The sequence below is a fragment of the Paramormyrops kingsleyae genome, chromosome 18, assembly GCF_048594095.1.
Source record: "Paramormyrops kingsleyae isolate MSU_618 chromosome 18, PKINGS_0.4, whole genome shotgun sequence".
NCBI classification, from domain to species: domain Eukaryota; kingdom Metazoa; phylum Chordata; class Actinopteri; order Osteoglossiformes; family Mormyridae; genus Paramormyrops; species Paramormyrops kingsleyae.
Genome location: NC_132814.1, coordinates 15,711,622 through 15,735,965, shown reverse-complemented (window position 1 = coordinate 15,735,965; position 24,344 = coordinate 15,711,622). Strand labels below are relative to the sequence as shown.

General features: G+C 47.5%; 1 protein-coding gene and 1 long non-coding RNA gene across 8 annotated transcripts in view; one reads left to right on the top strand and one right to left on the bottom strand.

Moving 5' to 3' along the window:
* The window catches only part of LOC111846280 (pleckstrin homology-like domain family B member 1), a 77,208-nt gene that overhangs the window by 22,477 nt on the left and 30,387 nt on the right, over positions 1-24,344 (top strand). For 5 of the 7 annotated variants that reach the window (XM_072702135.1, XM_072702137.1, XM_072702136.1 and 2 more), the window contains exons 3-6: positions 1,637-1,760; positions 4,902-5,072; positions 17,058-17,183; positions 21,583-23,063. In XM_072702135.1, coding sequence (XP_072558236.1) covers positions 1,637-1,760; positions 4,902-5,072; positions 17,058-17,183; positions 21,583-23,063 — 1,902 coding nt within the window. Of the gene's footprint in view, positions 1-1,636; positions 1,761-4,901; positions 5,073-7,987; positions 8,778-17,057; positions 17,184-19,922; positions 20,105-21,582; positions 23,064-24,344 lie in introns of those variants that run through there. The other 2 variants (XM_072702138.1, XM_072702139.1) reach the window with 2 other exon arrangements.
* On the bottom strand, positions 10,646-12,450 carry LOC111846282 (uncharacterized). The gene is made up of 2 exons (XR_002838851.2): positions 12,236-12,450; positions 10,646-11,562 (listed from the first exon to the last, which is right to left on the bottom strand). It is a non-coding gene; the product is annotated as an uncharacterized lncRNA (long non-coding RNA).

The following is a 24,344-nucleotide window of genomic DNA, read 5'->3' as shown; positions in this document are numbered from 1 at the left end:
TGACAGAGAGCTGGATCTGAGGTACCACGTGGACTTCAACATTAGCGTGAAGAAATTGAAGGTGACAAGAGTGGGGATAAGACTTTCCTGGGTCACTGGATTACATTGGAACTGGGAATCAACACCTGGAGATCACCTAAGTATAACGTAATGAATCGTGTTGTGCAAGCGGCATTGACCAAAGCTGAACATCAGGAGGTACAGGGGCATCAACAACTAACCTACAGATGTTTCTCAGATTTTACTGTGGCAAAGGATGAAGCGATGAGATGCTAGGCCTCAGGAGACTTTTTTAACTCCAGAGGTGAAAAGTTCAGGTTCAGAAAGTACAAATCCAGACCAACGTTTTGTTTCAACCAACCAGTTGAGGATAAAGAGTCAAATTCACAGAGTACTCAACTGGTTGGCTGAAACAAAATCTTGGTCTGGATTTGCATATTCTGGACCTGAACTTTCCATCTCTGTATTAGTCTCAGTACCAAATTTCACCTAAGCCCGGGGGACTTTATCTTAGTATTAAATCCTCTTAGCCCATCCCTGCTTTAACTGATTGGCCTAATTTGATATGTATAATCCTGTTTTGGGAGCCTTTGGCGGGAGGTGCTGTTGATGATCTGGCTGCTACAGAAATAGAAAATATGAAGCTTCAGGGAGATTCTGGAGAGCATCCAGCTTCTAGCAGGTTCATGTCCAGACTGGCCTGTGATGGAGGTTCCCTGAGACACCGAGACCCTGTCTGTAGGTTTCTGGGTGACAGTGATTCGTTCTCCATCAAATGACAGCGATGGTGGAGATGCAGGGGTCCCCAAGTCCAACAGAGAAGGTGACAATTTGGAAACTTCAGTTTCCTTTGCTCAGCAGTGCATTTCCAAGTGGAATTTAAACCTTGAAATATCCTGAAATTATTTTGCGCATGAGTTCACATGCAAACACACAAAGCATTCCAGTGGGTTCTGCTGTTGTGACAGTTGTTTAATGATGTGTTATGGAAGGCATGTTGGTCTGGGAGCAGGATTAGGGGAAACTCAAAAGTTCCAGTAGGGGGAAAAAAAATCAATGCTAGCCAAGAGCATTTGGTCTGTATGAACACTGACTCTTAAGGACTTTGAACTGGTTCTGGCTGTTTGAAGAATGGAAGAGCCAACGCATCATTTTGAGTAATACGTCGAAAGAGTTGAGGCCGCAAGTAATGCAAGTTCTATGGAAGGACTAATACTGCAGTCATGCTGAAGAAGGAATTGGTGTTTTTCTGTAAAATTCTAAGTCAAATGTCATGAAAACCGCTATGGGTGGAAAATGCGAGAACGGCTGCACTTAAATCATGCAAGTCGCATTAAGACAGCGGAATGCTCCAGTTTGAACTCCTTTGGATCTGATTTTGAAATTTAAATATTTAATATTTGATTTACTAAACGTTAATACAAATTTTGGCATGCACTTTGTATACATTCTCTGCTCATGAACATATGATACTATTACTTAAATCTGTGCACTGGCGCATAAAGAAAAGGTTTTAAAAGTAACAGCAGACAGCAGGCTTGCTGTACATTGTATTTTGGCTCCTTTCCATTTAGAACTGAAGTAGCTCAAAATGGAATAGTGAGATTTTCGTCCTTGCCCCCACCCACCCACATAGAGCACCCCGCTGGATCTGATTGAAACTGGGAAGGGGCTGAAGTTCCAGGCAGAGCGCCCCCATCTGGTCAGCCTGGGAAGTGGCCGCCTCAGCACCGCCATCACACTCCTGCCTCTGCCAGAAGGTGAGCGCTCTTCCCACGTTGCTCCTGTTAAGCTACAGCTGGGAATCCACCCCCCCCCCTTTTTTTAAAAAACTGCTGTGTGACACATCTGACCAATGACCAGGTTTTCCCACAGGCCCAGGAAGACCTTCGGGCCCCTGGTTGTGTCTGCATGTGTCTGCCCGCCACCTACTCAAAAACTTTGAGATCGCTAAGCCATTTTGAAAATGTCGGCTGCAGGTTATTCGGTAATTAAAAGTGGTAATCTGGAGGTGACCTGCTCAGCTCCCAGACACTGCTGTGCTTTTGTACACTATATGACCAAAGGTATGTGGACACCCCATTATTTAGAGGAATCGGTTAATTAAGCCACACCCATTGTCCACACGGGTGTATAATTGAGCATACAGCCATATAATCTCTGGCAATTAACACTGGCAGCAGAATGGGTGGTCGTACAGGAGAGGTTAGCCGTACAAGCTCACAGAAAGGGACCAGGGGGGCGTTTCACAAAGCAGGATTTCTCAATAAGCTGGGTTAACTTAAGCTCAAGTCATGACTGTCCAATAGGAATACTCCTTACCTAAACTCTTATTGGACGGTCATTACCTCTATCTTATGATACACTCTGAAATGTGTATTTGCGGTTGTCATTTCTGAGCAAATAAAATAAAAATATTGGTACAAACCTGTCCACATACAAGCAGAATATTCACTGGTGTCCTCGTCGCTTTCATTACGCCGTCGGATCCTGTAGCCGAGCGCCAAGGCTTTCGTAGAACCTGAGACTCTGCTTGTGTATTTCCTGGCGTCGAAATCAGGAGCATGTAATTGTTTCGATTTCAAAGGTTTTATTGTCATTCCTATACATCAACACACAGTGCAACGTAAAGGAATATTATATTTCCTTGTGTCCTGCTGCACACTGTGACAGTACAATGACTCAAACGGAGACATAACAAGTATGTCATAGGAACGGAATTAAAATTAACAGAATCATAAAAACACAAATAATTTTTTTAAATAGTGATTTATTGTCATTGTTGACCCACCACACAACAATGAAACGCATCCTCTGCTTTTAACCCATATGTGACATAGCAGGGGGCAGCTATTATTTAGCCCCTGGGAGGCAGTGTTGGGGGGGGCAGGGACTTGCTCAGGGTACCTCAATGGCACCTTGCTGGTCAGGAATTTTAACCAGCAACCTTTTAATCCCAAACACGCTTCCCTAACCATTAAGCCATCCCTGTGTGCATTATAAATAATTAAGGAATAATCGTATTTAAAAATACAGTAAATTTAAAATGCAAATAGAAAGTGGCTTGACAGTGACAATGCAGTTTGAGTGCAGTGACGTGCTAAATGAGGGGGCTGTACATAGCACACATATAAATGTCAGTAAACCCAATTCCTGGCCACATTTCATTGTCCACGGTCCACTGGTCCTTTAGTAAGTTGTACGCATCCCTGTTGAGTCCAGCCGCTGTTGATTTAAGGAGATCGTTGGTTTCGCTGTTTCCCCGACTAAAATCAGCTATGTTGCAGCAGGTTTTGCTACTCTGTCAGTCGAGGGGGGGGGGGCGGTGTGTCCCAGCCAGGAAGTGACATCAGTGCCCTCTAAATCCTAGGCTTTGGAATGAGACGTTGGGCAGCCTGGTGCCCCTGAAGTGCACCTTTATGCCTAGCTAGCTCACGTGAATTATTCTGTGATGATATCTGCCTGAAGATTTCAGTGACGATGCCTTCAATAAACCCAAACGCACAAATTTCCCCACTGTGGGATCAATAAAGTTCTTTCTTTCTATCTATCTATCCATCCATCCATCCATCCATCCATCCATCTATCTATCTATCTATCTATCTATCTATCTATCTATCTATCTATCTATCTATCTATCTATCTATCTATCTATCTATCCATCCATCCATCCATCCATCCATCCATCCATCCATCCATCCATCCATCCATCCATCCATCCATCCATCCATCCATCGACCTAGCACCTACACAATACCAATAAACAAGAAGATGGGAACTCATATTATGTATAAAGTAAATTCCCTATTTCACACTTATTAGTACTATTTACTTTTAAAATTTAGAAATAGGTGCCTCTTTGTTCCAGCTGGGTTCTAAGCACTTTAACAATTATCATAAAGCTACAATAAATTTATGTCTCTTCTGAATAATCATAGAAAAAAAAATCCAGTGTTTATGAACAAAGAATTGAACAATATGCTGATTCAAAGTGGTGGGGTAAATTACATAAACATGTCTCACTTCCTGCCATAACATCATTCCAAGAACGACAACGTGGGTTTTTTGAAAGTTGGCGGAGGCCGCAATGCATGCAATTTGTTTTTTTGTTCCTGGAAGTACAACGGTTTTCAGCTGCACTTACTGAAACGGGGGCCGTTACATTACCTCTCTGCAGTGCCATCTATCACCCGGGACACTTGGCTGCGCTCTGGGAGAATGCCGGCCCACTGCCCAGCACAATGTGCCCAGCACAATGCGGCCAGCACATGCAGACACACCCCCACACTGTGACCTCTGTGCTGCTGGCCAAAGGCTGTACTCTGACCCTGATGTCACCCCTACTTCTGTGTTTGACTATTGCAGGAATGGGGGTGGGGCTCACTCTCTCTAGTGCAACCCATTAAACAGAGTCAATACTCCCCCCCCCCCCCCAATACAGCTGCCTTCATCACTTATATCTGTTCTCGTCTTTGTTTTTCAAGTTCTGCTGTTGACTTTGGTCAACTCTGTTGAGTCCAAAGGTCTGGAATGTCCAGTTAAAGTCTCACCTGAGTGAACAGAGAGCGGGGGGGGGGGGGAGGAGCTGTAGTTCACATCCTGTAGAACCCTGGGGGGGCCTTTTGCGTCCAGCTGAGACATTCCAGGAGGATTTGTCTTATCAGTGGTCGCAGAGTAGATGTGGGAGGACGCTGACGAGTGTGGAATGCGGTCCTTAGGATTTGCTGTCTCTGTCAGAGATTTAGTGTAGTTATGCTTAGCAGAAGTGCTAAAGGGTTACTTTATACCTTTAGGTGAAGCATAAAAATAAATGGCCAAGCTTCCTGGAGACGATGTATGTTGTAATTGTAACTCACGGTCAGTGGTTCTCATGCTGCCAATCTGACGTATCGTTTTTCCAGGACGTACCACTCTTGGCTGTGGAAACACGGATATCAGCATCCAGGGCCCGGGAATCAGGGCCCAGCACTGCTACATCGAGAACCGCGCTGGAGTCATCAGTCTGCACCCCTGTGGGAACCAGTGCACTATGGACGGGATCCCCATTACGAAGCCGGTTCTGCTGTCCCAAGGTATGGCTGTGCTTACGCTTCCCATCCGCCACACAAAGGTCAGTCTATGTCACCATTAAATCTAAATCAAATTTTCCATTAAATCTCTACAGCTTATTTTAAAGGCATATCTTGTTTATTGGGCTCATTTGTTGTCACTAAAGCCTGGATGATACTCTCATACTCTGGATGATACTCTTGGATACTCTCATACTATGGATGATACTCTTGGAGTGCCACGCTTGCTCTTTGTCCTGTGCGTCATTAACAGGGAGAAGCCTCTCAAGCTTTGCAGGAAGCTACTGCTGTTGGCACCAGACATCTTCCTAAACAAACAATCTCTTGTCTCCTTCAGCTCAGAAATTTCTACTTACTGCTATTTGGCCTGGCTAATACTGAATGTATTTCCTGACTGAAATCTGGATTGGAAGATCTTTCTTAAGCTGCATTATATTTACAGCTCAGAACAATTCATTGTGGATTAAGCAAGGAATCTGAGCTTATTTGACATAGAGACTGTGAGGACGTGGGTCAATACAGGAGCACTGGGGAATCAGGGGGATTCCGTCCAGCAAATTTTCACTCAAATTTAAATTAAGAATTGGTTCCTCCGGGGCTCTTTCCGAATTTATAACTAGAGCCATGCCGAGAAGGATTCACCACAGCGAAGATAGCTTTGCTCAAATGAGGGGACCTTCGTAGGTGATTACCGACCTACAGAACATTTTATTTATATAGAATGAAGGTGGGAAACCAGAGGGAGAAGTCCAGCACAGTCACTGTTTGTCTTCTAGGGCTGTTGAAAAACATTGCAAAATAAATTTCTGGTTAGTTTGGTATGGCTAAGGAATACCAATTCTGGGTTAGAATTGAGATGGAAGTCCCAAAATGACAGTGTGGGGGATGGCTCTATGGCTTAGGGACTCTGTGCCCTTGATCGGAAGGTTGCTTGTTCAAATCCCATGACCGACAGAGTGATTTTAATCACTGGGGCCTTGACCAGAGCCCTTTATCCTGAATGCTCCAGGGACTACCTGACCCTGCTTCCTCATTTGTACGTGTTTTTGGAGAAAAGCATCTGTCATAGGTGTAAATTATGAGGGGGGGGGGGGGGCTTATAACCTCCCAATAATCAAAATGGGCGAATACAATCCCCCCAATAATCACATCCCCCCTTAAAGGGGTGCAGACCAAACCAAAAGTTCAAACCAAAGTTACGCCATTGGCACCTGCTAAATAAATATGATGTAAAATGAAAACATAACTGGTATTTGGAATCCTGCCAGCCCGTCTTTGCGCCATCATATTGCGTCGTGATTCCTTTTAACCACATCGTATTTTCTCTCGATAAGCGCGGTTGTTTATCACAGTTGGATGTGGTCCGGCCCTACCAAAAGGACCTAGGTTCTCTCGGAAATTTGAGTGCATCAGACTATTTTTGTTTGGCTCTAAAATATCGCCTTCACTTCCTGGCCACCTGGGAGGTTAATGGCTGCTGAGGTTGGAGGCCCCGTCGAGATCAGCTGTGATAGCCGATCTGCGTTGGCTTTCTCACTGCCAGTGGGTGAGCATGATCACGCCACATTGAAGATGTTTCTATGGATCTGTTGGGAATTAGGTAACTTGGCTTGGTTAAATATTTCTAATAATAAACAATCAATGTATGGAAAATGACAGTCAATCCAAAGAGGAAGAAGAAGCCCTGAATTATCCAACCAGGATATCTGTCATTGAAGTAAACTGTTGATTTGACTATGAGCTGTCAAAAAATATGCTCCACCCAATAAATCATTCATTGATAATCTTCGGCATGAAGCATAGGCTACTTGTATACGCTCGTACTACAACCTCATGTTAGTCCATGTTATGGGAGGAGCTTAAAGAGCGATGGAAACTTCCTGCAGTTTTCTTGTAGTAACTGTGCAAGTGTTGCCGTTTTCATCTGTTGACAGAAGGACATTTTTCTCCGGCGTCAAGTAGGTCTCCCCAGGGTACTCTGGTGTCCCCCTGCAGCCCTAAGGAATGTATTTAAGTTAATTGCCATCTCTTAATTGCCTGATCCGTCACAAGCTGGACTTACGCATGGTCGACTCCACGAAAGCACGTGTGTTTGTAACCTGCCATTTGTCTCACTTGTAGCCCGCTTTGCAAAAAAAGGGGGTCTGCTAAATTAAATAAATGTAAAAAATAAATGCAAGTCTCACACCTTTGATCACGGTAGCCAGAAGCAGTTGGGAATGGTGTTAAATGATCTAGAACACTAACACTGTGATATTTTCACTGTTACATATAGCGCTGGTGTTTTCTAATTTGCCCTCGAGGGCAGCACAGAAAAACAATTAACCGTAATTAACTATTTTGTTTCTCGCCTCGGCAACTGATTTCGTTGGCAGACACCGGTGATAGGGTGGTTGGGGTTTGTGTTTCCATGGTAACGGGGCACGTCGCCTGCGCTCCACAAAAGAGGGTTTTACTCCCCGCCTTCACCCCCATTCCCATCTTTCTCCTTTAGCCTGTCAGTTCCTTCCACTGGCTTAATCATTTAAGACAATGACAACTACGTTTTAGTGCTTCAAAGCGAATTTCGGGGCATTTCGGAATTCCTTCTGTTTTGCTACATTATTGCTTTCCTACGGCATATTTAAACACCACAACCGAGTGTCTATAAATAATATAAAACACGAAGCGCTATAAAAAAAACAAAGCGATTAAATATTTTAATCTGAAGCAGGAACGCAGGCTTTAGTATTTAACTTTTACGAAACAAACTAGCATACCAATTCACAAAGAGTTAAATCAAAATACGCCTAAATGTAAATCAGTAATATTAACACAGAAGGTCCCTAGTATGTTTTAGTTTATTATTATACAAATAAAGAGAACAAGAAATATACTGCCTCGTTCTAGTAGTATATAAATTCATTATTTGTAGGACTGTCGTGAGAAATGCAGGGAAATTCGATTGTCTATATACTCTAAAAACAAGATTCAAGAAAATTCTAAGAAGGGGAACATTTTTATTACTACCGCGGAACAACGTACGGAGCAAAACGCAGGTTTTGACAAAGGGGGTCGGAGGTGCGCCCCTCCTCCTTCGCCCTCCCGCACATGGTAACCGCGCCGAGGTGACTGACGCGGCGGCTCCCGTCCGCTCCGCTCCGGGCCACATTCCCACTCTTCGCTTACAATAAACTGGATTCGTGAAAAGCGATTAAGTCGGACAGCTGTTCTGCTCCCGAAAGACTGCGATCCGCCTGAAGTGCATCGCTGTGTCCGCGGCTGGGGGCTCCGTGCTCGCCCTTCACTTCGGGGACAAGACCAAGAGCCAAGTTATGCTCCTAGAAACAATACTTAACGATTTAAAAACATTTATTTGCGCAGAAGGTGAAGAGATCGGTTCGCTCGTTGTGGACGAAGACGATTAATAAGTTACTCTGCCCGTAAAGCTGTTTGAAGTGCAGTATATTGCATTTGAATGACTTGACATTGGTTTGGCTACGGCGCAAAGCTGGAATATAGACCCTTTACAGCGTAATGAAACAGGTGGACGTTTGCGCTGATGTGAGCGACTGTTGGGACAATAGTGACTGACATTATCATCACAAAGGCGGCGGACGCAGTGCGCTGGAGGTGCGCTTTGCCGGAGGAGCACAATGATTTCCATGTAAGAACAGAGGCAATGTCGGCTTCGGGGGACGCTGCTTCTTTGGTTCATTGGCTCTGAGCGTAAGTGCTTAACTTTGCGACTAGTGTGTGATTTTTGGAGCCGATTTTCGGTGAGATGGTGCTGCCAGATAGAATCACGCACACGGTCGCGCGCCTCCCCGCACGTCTGAAAGCGAAATCACTACGACCGGGGTTTCTCTTTTCATTGTGTTTGTGTGTTCACAGCCACGTTATATTCCCTGTCCGATTACTGCAGCGGAGGCGGAACGACTGCATAGTTGAAATGAAAGTGATTCACTGATCATTCACGTATAGCTGACACTTTAAAAGACATTGGCGATAACTTGTGCTGATTTGCGCCCTCGTTCCGCTTTTACTAAGGGGACAGGGGACAGCTGGCAAACACAGAATAAAACCGCATTCTTTTATTGCACCTTCAAAGTTGCAGAGAGACTAGACGTTTTAGGCTGTGATTTATATACACAAATGAATGGGACACATGGAGTCTGAAATCAGAATATCACAGACCAGTCTGTGTTCAGCGCGGGTATGATGGACCGATTATTCATTTAAGTGATGACTAATATTGACTCAGCAATTTACTTGGACCAGACCGCTTAAGAATTAGCAAGGCAGAGGTTGTTTCCAAAACTGTTAAATCATTCAAGCGGTCAGACTAAAAAAAAAAACATCATGTACAGAATGCAAGAAACACGGGAAACTATGTTAGGATCAGTTTGCAACCAGACAGCCATCGGCTGTTTTTAAATCTTGATCTAATTCGTTTTTACAAGGGGATCTCACTCATTTCTGTGCCAGGGCGATATTCTTGTTCAGTTTGGCGTCGTCTTTGGCAGGCAATATATTATTACACTTCTATTTCTGGCCAGCACGACCAAGGGCTGCTGTCAACTGTCTTCGTAAGAGCTTTATTTTTTACCCTGTCGTTGGCCGGTCGCCGGGACCCTTTTTGCCGACGGTGAGTCGCTCAAATAAAGTTTAATCATGGAAATAAATAAAAGGAGTACAGGGTCGTTAATAACGCCCCGCTTTCGTAACGTCACCCGATCCCCGAGTCCATGCAGACAAACTGCCACGTCTCAGTGTAAAAGATGCTTATTTGCCGCGATCATTTCGGCAAATTTTGGTTCTTGTTACTTATTTACCCCCGTATAGTTTGTATGCAGTCTTCACCTAGTTGGTTCATAAATCCGATCTTTGACCAGCCGGGAATTTCCACGCTAACTTTGTCTGCCTTCAGTTGACACCAATTAAATTGTTTGTTAAACGAAAACAATTAAACATTTGTTTACTGCTCTATTTTTAGATCCTTATCACCTTTCTCACGAGTCATGACCCTCGGCACATTAGTGGTATAGTATAGTTTAAGGTCAGTATAGATTAAATAGTGTCGAAGGAAATAAATATTTAATCCTCCCCAGTGTCAGCAGATGTGGACGATTCTGTGATTTTACTTCTTAATTTTAGTTCTTGCTATATTTCGTCTGATTCTTCCTGTCCTTGTTTATATTGAAAATGCGCACGTCTGGCACCAAATCGCGCAGATACGTATCATATGTGCTTTGTGTTTAATGGTAGCCATCTGTTAGAGGGACCTGCGTAACGCGGCGAGGAAATGACGGACCTGGACATCTGTCAGACTTATGTCGCTTGTCTGCTGGCTTCTGTTCGTCGACATTTTCGTCCACGTGTCAAATATATTTTGTTATAAATTTGAGATTTCCAGTCAGCTTTCTCTAAATTTAAATGGTCCTTTCGAAATTAACCGTATTGGTTTGTAATTAGCGTTTTTTTGTTTCTGGAAATTTTGCACTTGGGAAAATGTAACTGTGGTATATATGGTTCTCGGTGGTATAAATCAAATTATAAATCTCCCCTTGTTCACAAATGATAGTTTACTCCGTAGATGTATCTTCCATCTTTAATAATAGGGTCTTCAGATAACAGGTTAACAGGAAGTTTCTAGAAACATTGATGGTGGAAGCCAGATCTGTAGTGTGGTTGCTATCTCCCCTCCTCTGGTGGTCTTTTTAATTTCCTTTCCGGAGAGGAGATTACAACAAAAATATGAAACCCTCAGAGGGAATATGTTGAACCCGCCTCAGTCCATTTATATACACATGTAAGTATAAACGCGGTAGATTACCGAACCGTCTTTGAAATTGACAGTGTGGTCGGGGTGTTTATGGGGGGAGATAATGGGCTGCTCTAATTGCACGAGGAAGGTCTAGATTCTCTAATAATCCAAACACTGCTGGCAGAAGGTGTCCCACAGTAGCTGTGGTGGGGTATCTGTAATCTGTAGGCATCCGGCAGACAAAACACCCAGGCTTCCCCGGGGGGGGGGTCTCAAAAGGACATGGGGCTAAATGCCATCGTATGGGTGAGGCTTGGTATATCTCCTTGATGGTGTAGACTTGGATGAGTGCTGTGGTAGCTCGTAGTGGAGGTCTCTCCTACTGCAAGTCATTCTCCACTGTAGACTCTACCAACTCCATGGTAACTCCATGCTTCTACTTCATCAGCTTTTTCACATAATATTTATTTTGCAGTCTATTCTAGGTTGACCCTATATTTCTGCTGTAGATGAGGAATACATTGGGGAATTCTAGTATAAATGTGTTAGCTGCAATAGATCTTACTTAATTTCTCCATAGTGTGGCTGCTTTTCAAAAAAAAATTACACATAGTTAATTGGGCAGAATATTCAGCTCCTGAAGAAAACAGTCAGGCAAAGTCAGCTGATGAAATCGTAATTCAGCAGACTGCAGTTCAGTGGTCCTTCTCCTGGTACAGGGGTCTGGCTCAGTGCACCAACTTGAAGCTATGAGTGAAGAATCAGAAAGTGTGTGTGTGTATGAGAGAGAGAGAGAGAGAGAGAGATTTGCACACTACAGTTTTATCCACCCAGTGACACTTGATCGAACCAGTTCTGGACCAGAATACTAAAAATACTGTGTGTAAATTTGTTTCAAAATATAAATGTAACCATTTCGAATTTAAAAAACGTACTAGAAAATAAGAGCAGTGGTCTGTTTGGACAGTTACTTGGTGCCCTGCCTGATTCTCTGTCTTTCCTGAGTATTCTTAGGCCGCGTTTATAGAATCACACTACAGCTGCATCATGGAGATGCAAATGCAGTCATGACTTAGGACCCTACAGTAATAAACAGGCTGCAGCCGCAACCTCTGATCTGACTCACACCCTCCTTTTATCTCAGCCTTGATATAAATATTCATATTTTTATTAAGAGGCTGGTAGCCAGGGACAGGGACTCGTAGTACAAAGCTTGTCATTTCCAGGTTCTCCTGTTTTACCCTTGAGAAACAGACTTATACTGAATTACTTGAGTGGCCAGCTGCATAATTGAATAAAAATTCACTCTGAGTAGAAGGATCAGCTAGTCAATGAAATGTATTTTAATCGTCTAAGAAATTTAACATATAAGAAAATAATCAGTCATCAGTAATTATGGCTGTATAAAAAGGAATCATACCTTTTCATTATGGGAGGGTTTGCAAGAGTCTGGGAATGAGTTGGATAATGTCCTGTTTAAGTCGCTGATGAGGCTCTTTCCTGGTACCAGCGATGCAGATTTATGTGTCCTGGTTGGGCCCGTTTGCCTCTTGCCGCTTAAGACTGTCTCCCCACAAACGACCTTGTGAATCTTAATTCTGGAGAGGGCCCCCACTCCACTCAGCCAGCCGACTACACAGGCCCCCCCCCAAACCCCTCCCCAGCCTGCCCTCAATAAAGGGGCCAGAACAGATTAGACGCAGGGATGTCGGTGAGGTTCTGAGCCAACCAGATAACGGAGGCTGTAAAACTGAGGTCTCAGTCGTCAGCCGGGGAGGGGGGGTGGACGCCCGTCGTGAGATTAAACGGGTTTATTTTATGATGCGCGGTCGGGATCATTAGGACAATGGGAGTAGGCCACCTCCCGGGGGGGCTGAAGCGATGCTGACGTCACGTAAGACATTAGCGCTACGCGCTAAAGCACCGCACCAGCCATCGCAGTGCCAGTGCCAGTGCCGGTAGCTATCAGCACTGGCTAAAACTGGCTACAGCGCTAATAGCAGCATAAATAGTCATTCTTACAGCATGAACGGTAATTCAGTGATTCAGGCTATCAACTGGAAAAAAACAACAGGATCAAAATCGGAGTCAACTTTATTTGCCGCGTGCAGTCCTCGAACGGGGCATTTGTTTTGGTGTAATTCATCACGTTAGATAAAAACAAAATAAAAGACAAAAATAACAGAGTATTATAATAGAACAATAACCAACAAACAATGTAGAGTGTGTATATATAAGTAAGCAAAACCAGATATTTGGATAAGATGCAATGGGACAAACTGCCCAGTCGGTTTAGTGCAGAATAATCATCGCCATCGTAAAGATGAAATATTGTAACACGGACCATTGTAACTTGGGTAGTGTCTGTAGTACAAATAGCAGCAGTAGCATCTATAAGTTGAGATATATCAATCACTGCAGTATTTTCCACCCCTGGATTTGGCCAGAGCTACATTATCTGGACGGTGCTGTTTCTGGTTGGTTCGGTCTCATGGGTCGCCATAGTATTGATACCAGTAACATTGTTGCCTATAGTACTAGCGGTCGGTTGCCATGGCGCCAGGACTAACAGTAGCGGCATCCCCGTGCCTTGACCCCAGGGGTCAGTGGTGGCTGTCGTCACGGCACCTGAATGTGATGCAGATTCTGTCAAAATAGGAGAAATGACCAAAGGCGGGAAACCAGACGAAGGCCGTGTGGAGCGGCATCTCATCCAGGTCTCCTGCGCCGCTGCATCTCATAATTGCCCAAAATTGCTCCAGGAGGAGATGGGCATTTCGGCACCGTGGCCTCCACCCCCCCACCCACTAACCGCTCCTCTTCTGTCTTCTGTTCACCCCAGTCTGACGGTTTGTCTTATCACATCCTACTTCAGAGATAAGATACTGAAGCCCTGGAGACAACAGGGCTTTTAGAGCAGACCGGGACTGGGGGGGGGGGGGGGGGTGTAACACTGTGCGCTTTGCATGAAGGTCTTTCCGGGCTTTTTCTGTGCATTACTTTAAACAGGATAGACTCCCAGCTTCAGAGCCGAGCCCCCCTCCTCTGGGGATCAGTCCAGGAAAAGACAACATCACACGTTGTCTGCTAACTGTAAACAGCAGCCTTCAGATCTAGGTTAGATCTACTAGGACCTAATTCTTCTTGCTGTGGGCAAGGAGGAGTAGAGGGCGGCCATTTCCATTAACGAGCTGCTTTTTTTAAAACGAAGCTACATGTTACATGTTACCACTTATTCCTTGGAGGATTATGGGAAATCTGTATCCTGTATCTCATTTTTCCTCCCGTGAAGACAAAGGACTTGTTTCATGCATGGAATTGAACATTTGCAATGCTGGGCATTTTAGGTCCAGAAGCTACAAATCCAGATTTTGTTTCTTTGTCACAGATCACTCCCCCAGTGATTCTTGAGAACACGTCTATTCAGCATTGTGTCGGAGGTCTGTTTTTTTGGCGAAGTATAAAACGGATTCCTCGCAGCAAAGCATGATGGGATGGGATGCTGTGGAGGTGACGCATGACTGGGAGAATTGTGTCCCAATTTACGAAACGAGGACGAGAAATGGAGTTATATTAGTTTGCCGTCATGCTTGTGGATGGCACAGTTTTCTTTTAGCAGATGCTTCTCACATACATATTTTGAGAAAGCAAGGTCAGCCAGTCCCTGAAGCAACTGGGGGTTAAGGCCCTTGCTCCGGTGCCTAACAATGAAATTATACTGCTGATACTGGGATTTGAACCAACAATTTTCCAATGAGGGACACGCCGACCCCCCACGAATGGTCCTGTTTAGTGCCGAGTCACCACACCCCGACCCGTTCCTGATGGGGGGCCCCTTTGGAACTGCAGGGCCTCCTGTTTATTGCTCATTACCATGCGCTTTTGAGGTGGAAGCGGGGCATGCTGGGATTTATTCTCTCTTTTCCAGCAGGCTCTTGGCCGTGCAGTTCGTTTTTGATACCTTTATGTATCATTTATACCCACACGGTGCACACCCCCGCCCCCAGAAATCCATACATGTGGGATCTGTCAAGGCGATCCCTAAACTGAACAACCCCTTAACTTGATGTTTCTCAATCCAGTCAATCTGCAGCCAGTCCGCAGCTCCCAGCGCACCTGTACCAGCTATTCTGTGTTCTTGATTAGTTGGTTTGTTATTGATTGTTTGGTTCCGGTGTTCTAGGAGCTGGGAGGGAGCTAAAATGCAGACTGTGTGGGGGCCCCCCGAGGCCCGGGTTCTGAGTGGGTCCCTTATATGGGCATTATGTTTCCTGGGTGTCTTGTTCCTTCTCCTCGCTGTAGGTGCTTTCCTTTCCATTGGCAGATGTTCTGCTTTGCCCCGCTCATGCCACCCCTCCAGCGTGCCCGTCACTGCCTCTCGGCCTACAAATTTCAGTAACTGTTTTTCAGTAACTTAATAGTTAAGGTGGGATATAACAGGCTGGATACTCATCGTTTGCAAGCCGCCCCCCCCCCCCCCAACACACACACACCAAGTGCTGTCAAGGGCAATTTAAAGCTGTTGTGATGTTCTTTGGAACCTCAGACTCTCCTGCTGCCGGGGGAGGCCTCACCCTGTAGCGGCCTAACGCTCGTTCTGTTACAGCCCAAAACGCTTCCTTGTAATCAGCCGCTTGGGGACCAGCCGCAACAGAAATGGCCATAAAGCGAATTAAAGGGGCGTGATCTGTGGTCAGCAGGACGGCTGGACCTGTCCCGTCTCTCATACGCCTCTGTGTCCCACGGTAAACGTGGGCAGACTGGGAGGGGCGCTGAGCTGGATGAATAATCCCACGCGCTTCCACGGATCTTTTCGGATCACCCTCGTGTAGCCTGCAGGTGTTTATTTGCCCGTTTGGTTTTATGGGCCGTGCGATAACTGGCAGGGCTCTCGGGAGCCGGCCACACGGCGTGACAGTTTTCCCTGTGGGATGCTGTGCCCCCCCCCCCCCCCCGAAATAAAAGGGCACCTGCCCTTCGTTTTCTTTGTTTTTTTTTTCTTTCCACAAACATGCTTTCCGGCTTTTTCCACCTCTCCAGTGGCAGGTGGTCTTACGCACATGGGCGTGGGGGGGGGGGCACCGAGATTTCCGGCGCGGACGCCCTTACGTCCTCAGCGCCGTATTTACCGAGGTGTCACCGGCCGATTTGTTCCCCCGGTAACGGGGCTGACTGGCCGCTGAGTCACAGCCCTGGGAAATGAGATCTGCCTCCCTCGGCCCGGCGGTCTATGGCGCTGCCCGAAACTCTGTGCCGGTGCCAGGCAGACTCTGTGACCCGGTTTCTTTGGGGGGGCTGTCTCCAGCCTCCGAGCCTGACGCTGGGGTGTGTGGGCTTCACTACTGCGGTCGGCCTTTTTCATTTCCCCCGCCCCACGGGCTGGGCTGGGCCGTCGGCACACTAATGAGCTTCTGCACAGATGCCAAGTTTTCCACCCCCCCTCTCCGACTCCCCATGCCCTCAGGGACCAGCAAAGTCTGCCCCCCCCCCCACCCCACAAACCATTTTGTGGTACCTAAACACATCTAACAGCCCTAAAAGTACATCAGGATAACACCATCCTATGTATATTTATGCAACTCAGAAGAGTTGAAATCTTGATATCCAGAATACATTTTAGTGCCTGGTTCTGTGATGGTCCGTCATACTGGATTGGGTCAGTTATATCACATAGCACTTACAATTTAAAACGTAAAATCACATTTTTTTATGGTGGGAGCATAAGAGGGGCCAAAATTCATACAGAGAAGTCAACCTTATCATTAGCCAATGAAATGCTTTGAATCGGTGAGTGACAGGGGAGGGGCCAATCAGCTTTCAGGCGGGGCTGGTACTTTGCTTATTTGAAAAAACACTCACTCTGATTAGCCCATTAATTTGTATATGACATATCCTTATGTTGCCTGGATTTTGTTCCGGTGTTTATCTATGGTCATGGAGTTAAATATGCTGCCTTAAACTGAGGCCTTATGTCTTTTACCCTCACAGTTCAAGATATTATTTGTGAATTTTAGCACCTCCTTTGTGTAGCAGACTTATCCCACTGAACTGATTTATGCATTTGTTTTGGGAGAAAACACAAATTACTTCCAAAAAGACAGAAACACCTATGCAGATTCTTATGCAAAACATATGTCAACTACAAGGAAGCCGCAAATCATCTCGCGGTTGAACTGCTGTCGGCTGATTCTGGTCGCTCCCGCCAGTGCGAATCACTAACGCTCAGTTTGCTCCCTGGACAGGCTGTATGCTGTGTTTCGGCCAGTCGGCCTTTTTCCGCTTCAACCACCCAGAAGAGGCCTTCAGGATGAAAAGCATGCTGCCAGGGGTGGGCCAGACCCCCGGCGGGGGCTACAGGATCCACACAGGTGAGTCTCCACCACCACGGGGGGGGCGCAGCACCAACCTTCAAACTGGCTCTACCCTCCTCCTGCCACCTTGACACCTATATCCTGCCACTTAGGGGAGAAACGTGCCCCCACCCTGACTGCAATTGGCATCCATTGACTTGAAGTGGTAGACGTGCAGTTACGGGGTCCGTGACGAGCTGAAGTCAGGCTTCGCGGTCGCGGATACGGTTTTCTTCAACGTCTCCCCGTCAAACGGATCTACGGGCACAGAAGAGCTGTTACGATCCGTCTGACAGGGAGACGTCGAAGAAAACCGTATCGCCCACCACGCAGCCCGACTTCAGCTCGCCACGGATGCCGTAACTGCACGTGTCTGCATTTTGTGCCCCGGCAGAGAGCGTCCGGCTTTAATTTCATGTTTAATCCGGTGAGAAGCAGCCTTGAGCTTTAGTGACGCTCATGTGACTGCCAGCAGAAATGCCCCTTCATCGCTGACAGTTTTAATACCCACTTTGAAGTCCTTGGGAGGAGGGCTAGCTTGCCCTTGGCGTGAGAGAGGCTCTGTGCAGCGCAGCGGGTTAGGGATTCATGCCCGCCCCCAGAAGGTTATGGGTTCTAATCATTAGAGAAAGGTCCATAACACCAGTTGCCTCGCAGATACTGACTGGCCCTGCTTGCATCTCGACTTGTAAATAAATAGATGTAAATGCCGTGCCCAGACAGGTGAGTTGGTCAGACTGATGCATTGCTGGCTATAAACTTTCCACAGGTGTGTGCGATGGGTGGGGGGTGGGGGGGGGGGGGGGGCTGAGCCTGCATGCTGAAGAATGCACTGGGGGATTGGTTGTGGTCAGGGCTGGGGACAAGGGACACTGTTATGTTTCTTTTAAAATTATTTTTTATGCTGCCTAATGATAAATCATTTCTACACAAGACTGTGTCTGTTTTCTCATGAGAGATTCAGACGGATGTAATTTCCTGCTGTGATGCTGGTCCTGTAATTGGAACTCCTGAAATATCTAGAAGATACGTTTTCTGTTTGTTTTTTTTGTTTGTTTTTCGTTTACAGATGTGGTCTTAAAAAAACAAAAACAAAGGAGAGGCCTTTTTATTAAAAATAACAACAAAAAACTAATTTAAATACGCAAAGCGGGTTTTTTTTTTTTCTTTCAAAGCAAGAAAAGCCCATATTAGTTGTGAAAACATTGTTACTCTGTCCCTGCTAAGGAGAATCCCACAGACTTTCAACAGACTGTTTAGTGCCCTAGAAAAATGGCTACTGTGCTGTCAGGGAAACGTGTACCCCCCCCCCCCCCCCCCCCGAAGATGCATGTAAACCCTGCAATCAGCCCCGGGGGGTGGGGGGATCTGAACACCTATGTGACGTCATTTTTAATTACAGAGCGCCCCGTAGTGTACGGCTGGCGTCTAATTAAACATGGACTTGTTTCTACGTGGCAGTTGAAAGAAGGAGTGGGAGGGGGGAGGAGAAGAGAAAGGGCCCAGCTGTTTTTCCTAACTGGACTGGGTACGTGCTGTACTCCACTAGAGGCCAGCAGAGGGCAGAAATGAGCAGATTCAGCGCCAGTACAAGGCAGTATTCAGTCTGGAAGAAAACCGTCACTCGGCGTGTGGGTCATAAACATAAAAGGATTGCATGATTATATCCACGTTTCAGGCGAACCGTCAGGAAATAACGCGCGTCCAGGAGTCCACTGAGCCTATTATCTACTTCACTTCCTCGCAGCCTCTTGCTGACACAACACCTGTCATACTGTCATACTGGTCCGTGTTCACGCGGCGGTGCCCCGTGTTGGTTTGTGCCCCTCGGCGTCGTCACCTCCTTCCCTGAGATCCTAATGGTCAAACGTGCAAAGAGCAGCAGCCCTGAGAAATCAAGAAGGCGTTTCTAAAACGGGTCTTAGGCAGCTGATGGGAAGGCGGAGCTGGGGAGTAGTAGTTTCAGTACTGGGGAGGCTGTTTTACAAGCTCCAGTCCCTCAAGCAGCTGCGGGCTTTTCTGTATTCCAGACATTCACACGGCGTTGGGGCTCTGTTTGACAACTGTGTGTTGTATTTAAGTTTTAAGCGACCCCCACCCTCTTTTTTCCCCATTTCACATTTTCTCCTGTGATGTAGCTTATTGCCATCCTCGCAACACACAGTGACTTTAATCTAATCACATCTCGTAGACATTAATTTCCTTTCCCGCGATATCTCCTCTCGTCCCTGCCTTGATCTGTAGCCGTTTATACGAGTCACTAAAACAATAGATACATTTGTTTGAAGCAAATGAGTATTCGATTTAAAACCGGTTTAATGTTTATTTTTCAGTGTATTTTTAAACACTGGTTTCCGCCGTATATTGTTGTTATTTATAATAAAAAATAATTTATTATTGTTAATAATAATAATAATAATAATATGTTGACACAACATTAAATAATAGTCATAATAATATATAATATCTGCTTACGGTGCACGTTAAGACAGAATGTGTTTTTGTTTTCGGCTTTTAAAATAGCCTATGAATTATGTTTGAGAGAGTTATTTCTGAGCAGATAAACTGTGGATTGTGGAAGTAACTCGCCATGTTCGCCGGTTCCACACGGAGATGCGCTGCCGTAAGTGGCGGACGGGGCGCTTTAAAAGGGGGAATCCGGAGATCGCACCGCCCCTCCGGAGCGCTGTCCGCCAGTCACATCGCTACCGCGGGGAGGGGAAGGGAAGGGGAGGGAAGCGGAGGCTCATCAAAGGAGGGGAAGGAGGGGAGGCTGCGAGCGGCCAGTGGCAGCCGGCGAACGGACCGCGATCCAGGCAGCCGCCAGGCTTGAGGGTCACGGTGCCGCTGATCGTTTCCCTGAAGGCTGAGGGCAGTTTGGCAGCTGGGACGCATTAAAGCACCTGAGCGCCGGCATCGCTGTCAGACCTTCCGTCCCGGTGAGTGCGTGTGCGGGCGCATCTTCTCTCTCTCTGTCATAAATCCGTGCTGTGATTTTGTTTTGTTCCGTGAGTAAACATCGCAGGTAACTGACAATTTTATCTGCGAGATACGACTGGGGGGAATAATAATTGAAAAGAGCGTGTCTTTTCATTGATAAGCATTTCACAATTTAATTTTTAAAAGGCTCGTTGTCAAATTAGAAATATGCGTCTATTTTCTGAGCAAATGTACTAAAGGCAACGAATGCAACAAAGGAAATTTTGGCAATGACAGCAGAGGCAGCGTACATAAGCGTTGGTTAACCGAAGTGACCGTCTCTAAGCGTTATTTGTGTTCAGTCCCACTGGACACTCGTTTTAAGAGATTTACGAGACCCACCATTTGTTTCTGCGCCGTGTATTGACATTTCACTTATTCTTGTGACTAAATCTTCGATGGAATTGTATAGACACGAGTCAGGTGTATATATTTTAACTGCTTTTTTAAAACCCATTTTTTATACATGAAAAAGGTAGTGATGCTCCGCTTGCTTCCGTTTTTTTCATGCCTGAACGCATGAGTTCAGGTGAGCCCACACCTTACCTGCTGACTGGCTACAAGGTCAACGTGGCTCTTCCTCCAGATAAATCTGTCTCTTCCCCACTGGCCAAATGAGTAAATGAGTTCCCCCTCTGTGCCGTCGGACAACTTTGCGTTTCCTCTTTCAGCTTCGTAAGGGTTTTAATACTCTGGCAGTATTTATTGATCTCCTTCCATCCACTCCTACTCCTGGAGAAAAGACTGACTGATCGATTGGTTGAACGAGGCTCGGCATTATCATGTGGTCCTCTCGGACCGGGATCAGAAGCTGGTAGCACTTTGGCTCCAGAGATTCTGGATCCTGTGTCTGTCATGTCAGAAAGATCAGGGTCCTTACAGGTTTGGCACCAATAAAATCTACTTTTTAAGTTTTTTTTTTTTTTTACTGGGGTCTCATCAACCCCAACCCTCCACCCCACGCCGGAAGCAAGATAGCATCTGGTGTAAATATGGCTCTGGACTGCAGTTTACAAACATAACAGTTCCAGCAACCGGATTAAAGTGAGGCTAAAAAAGCGAAAATATTTCGAGGCTCCAGCCCGCCGCGCACCTTTGGCTTCGCGGGGCTGAAATTCGCCCGTAATCCTGCCTCTAGCTCCGCGCCATCGATTGCCTGGAGCACAATCAGTGCCTCATTCCTTGCTATTGTAAGGTTACTCTCTGTGCTTGTGCTTGTTGGCACATTGCTGGGGTCCCAGGCTACTCCCCAGTGGGGTAAAAGGGGGGGGGGGGGGGGGGTATAGGGATTATTGTAAGGGCCTCAGAGTGACACAAGCCCTGAAAAATTTGGAACACAATTGGATTGGTCTGGGTTAGGGGCCCGATATGATATAATCTCATGGGGCCCGAAATCTGTAGTGGACCCCTTCGCTGACCTTCATGTCCTTCTTTGCAGATTCGGACAGCTTGGTCAATGGGAACCACCAGGCGGGTCTGCCTGAGTCCCGGCCGGTCCCGCGGGAGCGCACGCGCCCCGAGCACAGTGCGCTGGTCACGTCCATCGAGAAGGACCTGCAGGACATCATGGACTCGCTGGTGATGGAGGAGCCACAGGCCTCCGCGTCCTTGCAGCCTAAAAAGGCTGCTGGACCCCCGGCAGCCCAGTCACCCCTCTCCCCTGTGGTGAATGGCGGGGGCCGCTACCTGCTGTCCCCGCCCACCAGCCCGGGAGCCATGTCCGTGGGCTCCAGCTACGAGAACGCCTCGCCCCCTTTCTCCCCACTCTCCTCTCCGTCGGGGGCCAGTAGCGGGAGCTACACCAGCCCCTCCCCAGGCCCCTGCCAAGATCCGGCCCCCTCTCTGCCCCCGGTGCCTGTCCGCTCGTCCAGCTACAACCACGTGGTGCAGCCACCCACCCCCCAGCCCCGCACCGCGCTGTCCGGCTACAGTGTCGGACCCAGGGTGCCGGAGAGCCCCAAGCTTCAGAGGAAAGTATTGCTGGAGGCCCCCCCGAGTCCCACCCCCTCGCGTCGGGGTCTGAATCTGGAGAGGGCCCCGAACAGCCCCCGGCCGAACCATAGCTTGCCATCGGTCTCCGTGTCCTTGGCTCTTGGGGAGAGCAGCTCCCTGGACAGGCTCTCGGTGAAGCAGGGCAGCCCCAGGCTGACTTCCAAGTTTCCCAGCCCGTCGCCTTCCCCAGTCCCCCAGGTCTCCAGGGCGGGTGCCCTTCAAGACCGCCCGCATAGCCCCTTCCACGACCTGGGCCCTGCGGACCGCTCGCTGACTGCCAGCCCATCTTGGCAGCTCTCGCCACCCCAGCGCTCCTTCCAGCCCCCGCTGGACCCCATCATCCACATCATCCCGGGCGGCGGCTCGCAGGTGCAGCAACAGCGCCTCCTGCAGCCTCCAGAGAGCCCTCGTCTGGCTCGGCGCAACCAGGAGGTCAGCGGCGGAGGCGGCAGCATTAGCATGCGCGAGCTCCCCCCTCTGAGCCCCTCCTTGGGTCGGCGAGGCGTGCCCGTGCTGCCCGGTGCTCTCCCCGGGACCACCCCAGTGCTCAGGCCACCCGACAGAGCCCCCGCCAAGCTGGTGCCAGAGAGCCCGCGACTCCGCCGCAAGGCGGGCTCCCCCCCGGACGATGCTTTCGGGACTCGGGGGGTGCGAGCCCGGAGCCCATCGCCCACCTCCAGCTTGCTGAAGGACAGCGGGAGGAAAGGTTCAGTGGGTTATGGGGCCACCCTCCCTGGCACCTCCCCACTCCCCAGCCCCCGGCCCCCCCGCAAGATGTCTGCTGAGCTGGGGAGGCCTGTCGGACACCCAGGGATGAGGGAGCGCAAGAACAGCATCACGGAGATCAGCGACAACGAGGATGAGCTGCTCGAGTACCACCGGCGGCAGCGTGAGGAGAGGCTCCGGGAGCAGGAAATGGAGAGGCTGGTAAGTGGGCCGGCCAATCGGCACGCGGCACTTCCCAGCACCGGCCAATGAGTTTGTCGCTGCCTGTCACACGGTCCAGCTACTTCTGGGTTGTTGCGTGGGCTTGCTTTCAGCCCTTCCATGCATACAGAATTAACTAAAAAAAAAATGCATGTTAGTAGTATAGGACAGTTTATTGGTTTTATTGTTACCTTTTTTGACATTTCTATGGAAGAGTGGACCATGTTGGAGAGCCCGTTTCCATTCAGGGAGGCTGATAGAGAGGAAGGTCTCTCAGCTCATTTAAGATCCATGGTGTTTCTCCATCGCGAGCAGAATGAGCATCATTTTCCTCTGCCTGGAGGTAGTTTCCATGGCAACCTATTGTTAGTTGAGCATGAGGGGGTTTATTGGGCGGGTGGACACACTGCAGAGCGAGGGCATCCTGGGTAACTTCGTTTTGTCCAAGCTTTGCGAAGGTCTGCATCCACTTCACATGGGGAGGCTGGTCTCTCGACCGGAGGGCCCTCCGTCTCTCTCCAGTTACTAGGTCTAAATGGTGAAGCCCATCCGTTTCCTCATTGGCTGTCAATCTCCCTGTCAGTCACTGTAGATCCTGCCCCCTGTCCCATACTTTTCTTCTCTAATTTGTCGCATGAATTCAGGTGAGCTGGGTTAGATGCAGAGTCTTAAAACGAAATGTCCAGATAGCTGTTGTGCCCTTGAGAGAGGTGTCTGGACTGAATTTTTTTTCAGGAGACCCCTGGATGACATTAACGAGTAAATGGCTAAAAATAATTAGCGAAAATGCTTCCGATCACCTTGGGCATTGTGCTAAGTTAAATTGGGGGTGGGCTTGACCTTCAGCCGCTGCTTTGATGCGACCTGAATGAAACTTTGTTTTTCATCACGAAGACCGAGAGTGACAGGGAGAATCTCAATACTAAGAACACAAAGACCGTACTTGTGGTCTTGGCAAGACTGGTCTTGTGAACTTGCCTTCCAAGAATGTACTTGGGGTGCAATGAATTGTGGGATTGGTCGAGTTCGGCGAGGATGCAACCAGTGTACTGTCGATATTTGGGGCGGAGCAAGACCAACATCCAGGGATTTTTTACCGTCCTCTGAACTTCTGTCCTTAGTGTTGGAACTGGCCTTCGGCAATGGAAGATGATGTAAAACGGGTACAGGAGAACACTAGTATGGTCAAGTATGCATCTTGAGATTCAGCTACGGCCTACAGATGTTATCTGTCTGCAGTGGAGAAAGGTGAAAGGTCAGGGGTCAGCACAGATTCTGACA